At 50.2% G+C, this 4563-nt stretch overlaps 1 protein-coding gene across 1 annotated transcript; it reads right to left on the bottom strand.

Moving 5' to 3' along the window:
• Window positions 1-988: 988 nt before the first annotated feature.
• On the bottom strand, window positions 989-4413 carry LOC104526069 (E3 ubiquitin-protein ligase MARCH2; the record flags this gene model as incomplete). The annotated part of the gene is made up of 2 exons (XM_010169416.1): window positions 989-1147; window positions 4204-4413. Coding segments are annotated over 2 exons (369 nt in total), but the record flags the coding sequence as incomplete, so codon positions are not given.
• Window positions 4414-4563: the final 150 nt, after the last annotated feature.

The raw sequence follows: 4563 nt of genomic DNA on the forward strand, positions 1-4563 counted from the left end.
CGATACTACGAGGTCCAGCCTCAAGATGGTGAAAGGACATCAGCAAACAGAGACTCCAACTCTCACCTTTTGGGGTCATGAAAGCTCCTTTCTGAATCTTTTAAAAGCAAAAGACAATGGTGGGTTTAGCTAATACAAGCCATCACTTCCCACCCTCAGATCCTCCTTTGCCAGACATACCAAGAGCTAAGAGCATCCAAATCCTGGGGATGAGCCAGGATCTGCAGGGAAAGCATTTTGTGAGATCACGTCTGCACACAAAAAGATTTTCTCATTTTGAAACTTCTTTTGAAATTCTCAAAATTACAGTCCTTTACAATACAAAATGTCTCCATTCAGTATTACGTCATTTTACTCCTTCTGGGATTATAATAATTATTAAAAACACACAACTTTTCTAGAAAGGACAGAAACACCACGAAAGAGACCAAAGAGTAACGGGAAAGGCTGCTGCAGTATTATCAAAACCAATTTAGTGCAAAGGAGAAGGGGACTTTCAAGAACATCGATGAAAAGTGTTCTTTATAAGCTCATTTGGAGAAAAGGCATAGATTTAACCTCTGAATGAGATCAGGCTGCCAGCTTCTATACTGAAGCTTAGAACATCAACACAAAAGGACTGAAACACAATATGCATGGCCATTAAAAAATAATATTATATATAGATATATATATATAGAGAGAGAGGGAGATATTTTCCATGTATGGTATTTAGTTATAGGAAAGTGTCCCTGCAGACAGGCGTGTTCTGCCATCGGGCTCTTTGGGGCCATTTCACACGACCGCCATCGATTATCTGTCTGTTTGCCATAGTGTAAAGTACGTGCTGACCGCAAAGTCCCCTCGGGTGGGATGATTTGCTTTCTAGTGCTTCCATAGTTGCCGCGTTTCCTGCGCATGCGGGGACACCTGACCCTCTTTGCTTCTGCCCGCCCCGAAGGGCTGCCCTCGCCCCAGCAGCCATGTGTCACAGCAGCCGAGGGACAGCTCAGACGGTGGTTTCATCCGCAGTCTTCTTCATGAGCTTGGCAGAGAGGAGGGAGTGGGGCACAGGGTGAGGGCTCCGCGAGGCTGGGATCATCAAGCGGACTTTCTGGTTGGTCCTTCGCCACTCCGAGTACAGCTGGCAGTGGTAGCGGAACGAAACCTGCGGGAGAGAACACATCGGTCTGGTTACCAAACCCCCGTCCCAAGGGCCAGAGCCCACGGAGGGCTGGTGAGACACAGTCACCCATCCACCCTCTGCGTGCTCTGCACGTTCCTCATCAATCCACCAGCATCCCCCAACCAGGGGAGACAGCGCTGACCCTGAAATGGTTTGGGCCTCTCCATGTCCCAAGCCTTTGATGAGGAATCAATTAATTCCTGGTAACACCAGGCTGAGCATGGCAGAGCCAAAGGGGCTTCCTGGGCAGCACCAGGACAGAGGGACAGAGCTTGCTCAGCTGGGTTTGGGTACCAGCTTGGGGAGATGTGGCGTGTAGGAACCACAACTCACCCCTTCACCCCAGTTATGGGCTGAAGCCAGCACCGTGTCTGGGCAAAACGAGGGATCTCAACAGGACAAGCCTCCTCCCATCTCACAGATCCTGCTGGATCTTCTCTGCCCTTTGCAAAAGCGTTCCGTCCTTGATCTGCAACAACAGGAAACTGCTTGGACTCATTTTTTCTGATAACGCTGTGGCCTGGGAGACTTGTCCACTTGGAGGGAGACAGGAGAAGATGCAAAGGCTGGAGGGGACCCGAAGCAGCCTGGTCCAGAGGCCTGAGCTGGCCCTGCAGTTTCAGAGCAGCCCTGCAAGGGGGAGCTTCGAGCTGTGCTTCCCCAGCGGGCTGGACTCCTTAACACCACTACAGATCTTCTCACAGCTCCTGCTGACTCCTTAAACTTTTTGAAATTAAAAGCTCACAGCTCCTTTGAAATTAAACTTTTCTAGAATTTCTTAAGAAAGGAATAAAACCAGCATATATTTCCCTCCCGTTTATTTTCCTAGAAATTGTGAGCAAGAAAATTAAATACTGAATCCAGTCAGCCACTCGTGAAAACCAAACTTCTGTACTTTGTAAAAGTACAGGAAACATTCAGCTGGCAAGTAGGAAGTACCAGGAATTATATCTGACAAGGAAAAGTCAGTATTCCTATTTCTTTTGGATAGGTCTCGGCCATCTGCTATGAGAAATGGAGCTGTGCCACGGCATTGCGGTAATTTAGCTTATTGATCTGCGCTCTCCCCTTTTTCCTGTTGTAAACGGAGAAAACTGTGGGAATAAGGTTGGTTGCTGACAAACACACAGTCTTCAGAGACGGCATGTGAATGGGGAGCTAATGGTGCAAACCTCAAGGAGAGCTCCTGCTCCACAGGAAGGAGTTGCAACCTTGGCCATGGCCTAACATTACAGCCATCACCACGTAACAGCCCTTTGTGCCACACAGCCCATGACAGCACAGAACTGCAGTTGAATACGGTAAATGTGAATAAAGGGGGCTTCACTTGATGTCTTTGTCTGTTCAAGGAAATGTGAAGCACAGCAGAACTAGAGCCATTTTAGTCAGGACTTGTTATTTCACAAAAAACCCTTTTTTTCATTTCCTCCAGATTTCCAGCTCCTCCAGACCAGTCCTGGAACAGAGAAGACGGAAGCATTTCCTCTTAAAGTTTCCAATTTTAGCTTGGTCTTCTACAGAAATGAACCTTATACAGCATGTACATGCAGCAGCAGAGACTTTCCTCAGCAGCTCCCTCTGCTCTGCAGTCGCTGCCAGTTCTGACAGCGGCACTGATCGGGCACTCTCGCTGCAGGCACCTCCCCAGAGCGAAGGCTGCAGCACCCCCTCGCCCTCCCCTGGCACCTGAGCCTGCGTGGGAGAGTTGCAAGGAATGTCCTAACCCCAGGGAAAGCCTTTACTCTGAGAGGTCAGAGCACGAGGTGGCAACTGACCAGGGAACTGGGCTGTGGCATTTCTGCTGCCCGCAGAACTGTCAGCTTTTTGGGGTCCCACTATTTCTCCTCCAGCAACTGCACTTCTTCCATCTCCAGAATGGTGCTTCCCAGCAAGCGGCTGGGAAAGGGTATTGACAGGACATGAGCACACACAGGGCTTTCAACAGGAGAGCCAAAATGAAGATCCCAACCCAGAAACCCACCTAGCAACAGACAAAAGAACTGAATAGGAAACAGAGGGAAGTCCCTGGTCTGGGAGCCCCTGGAGAAAGCGGGGCCAGGGGACCCCTGAGGGCTCGGGGACCGGCAGGGCAGGGAGCTGCTCCTCTGGGCTGAGAGCACTCACAGCTGAGCTACACAGCAAATTCACATTTGCTTTCCTGCTCTTCTGGACTCACCCCAATCTGCAAGTTCCTGGATGTCAAATTCAGCATGTCCAAAAAGATGCAAAGCAAGGCATCGGCAGGAAGCTCTTTCCCAGCATGGACCAGTTCAACACCCAGACAGTGTCAAGTGCAGGTTCCCACTAACCTCCAGTGCCTCCACCCCGAGAGCACAGCTACAAAGCCGCAGAGCAGAGGGCCAGGGCAGGCTGGCTACCCAGCCTTGGGATCAGAGCTTGAGACCAAAAGCCCAGTATGAGAGAGAAGTCAGGTCTCCCCAGGGCCAAAGCGTTCCTTGCACACACCCTTCTGTGATACTGACATCTTAAAAATACCATGTAGGAATTTGTTTAGTTTTGTGGGCCACAGAGACTCCCCACAGCCAGTCTGCATCTCCTTCGGGCACAGCCAACCTGTGCTGGGCAGCATAAAGCATGAAGGGACATGATGGCAGAGTATTTAGGAGTCAAATATTTTCCAGATTTTATTTTTCCCCTAAACCACCTGGGTACCAAGTTTGTGTTTCTTCTCAAAAATAGGAACAGGCACAACAGCTGGACCACAGCCTGTCCCCAGCACCAGCCCTTCCCACCCAGCCCCAGCCATCCTTGGGCACATCTGCACCTGGGTACACAACACCCTGGGAACACGACTCCCATGTTAGTCTGGAAAGCAGATGATCAGGAAGTGATTTCTCATTCTCAGCAACAACTTTAGCAGCTCCCATTTGAAGATAATTAAACGGATGTTCAAGAGAAAGACCCCAAAGTTTTCTCCCACGGGGAGTTGGAAATGGCTGGTTGCACCGACGCGGTGCGAGTCAGGGCTCCCATCTCCCTTTTGAACAGAAACAAGGCCCTGGGCAGCAGACACTTACCAGCGTCCAAAGGACGTAGATTGTGAAAAGTGCTATAGTTAGTGCTATGAGTCCAATGGCCTCCAGTCGGCTGTTGAACTGCAAATGATCCTGGGCTCCGCGCAGACACAGCCAGCCAGAGATCGCTGCCAGGGGAGTAATGAACAGGAAACACACCATGTCACAGAAAAGGGTCCTCTTCTCATTGCGGGGACCGGGATCCTTCAGCCACTGCAGGAAGGAAGGGAGAAAAGGCATTAGTCAGCAGGACGCAGAGCACACGGCGTGCTCACGGATCAGGACTGCTCTGCTGGGAAGCTCTCGCATACCTGGTCCATACACTTAACTCACTGGAACCTTCACAAAAGTGAGGTTGAGCCA

Source organism: Antrostomus carolinensis, unplaced genomic scaffold, assembly GCF_000700745.2.
Source record: "Antrostomus carolinensis isolate BGI_N321 unplaced genomic scaffold, ASM70074v2 scaffold13186, whole genome shotgun sequence".
NCBI classification, from domain to species: domain Eukaryota; kingdom Metazoa; phylum Chordata; class Aves; order Caprimulgiformes; family Caprimulgidae; genus Antrostomus; species Antrostomus carolinensis.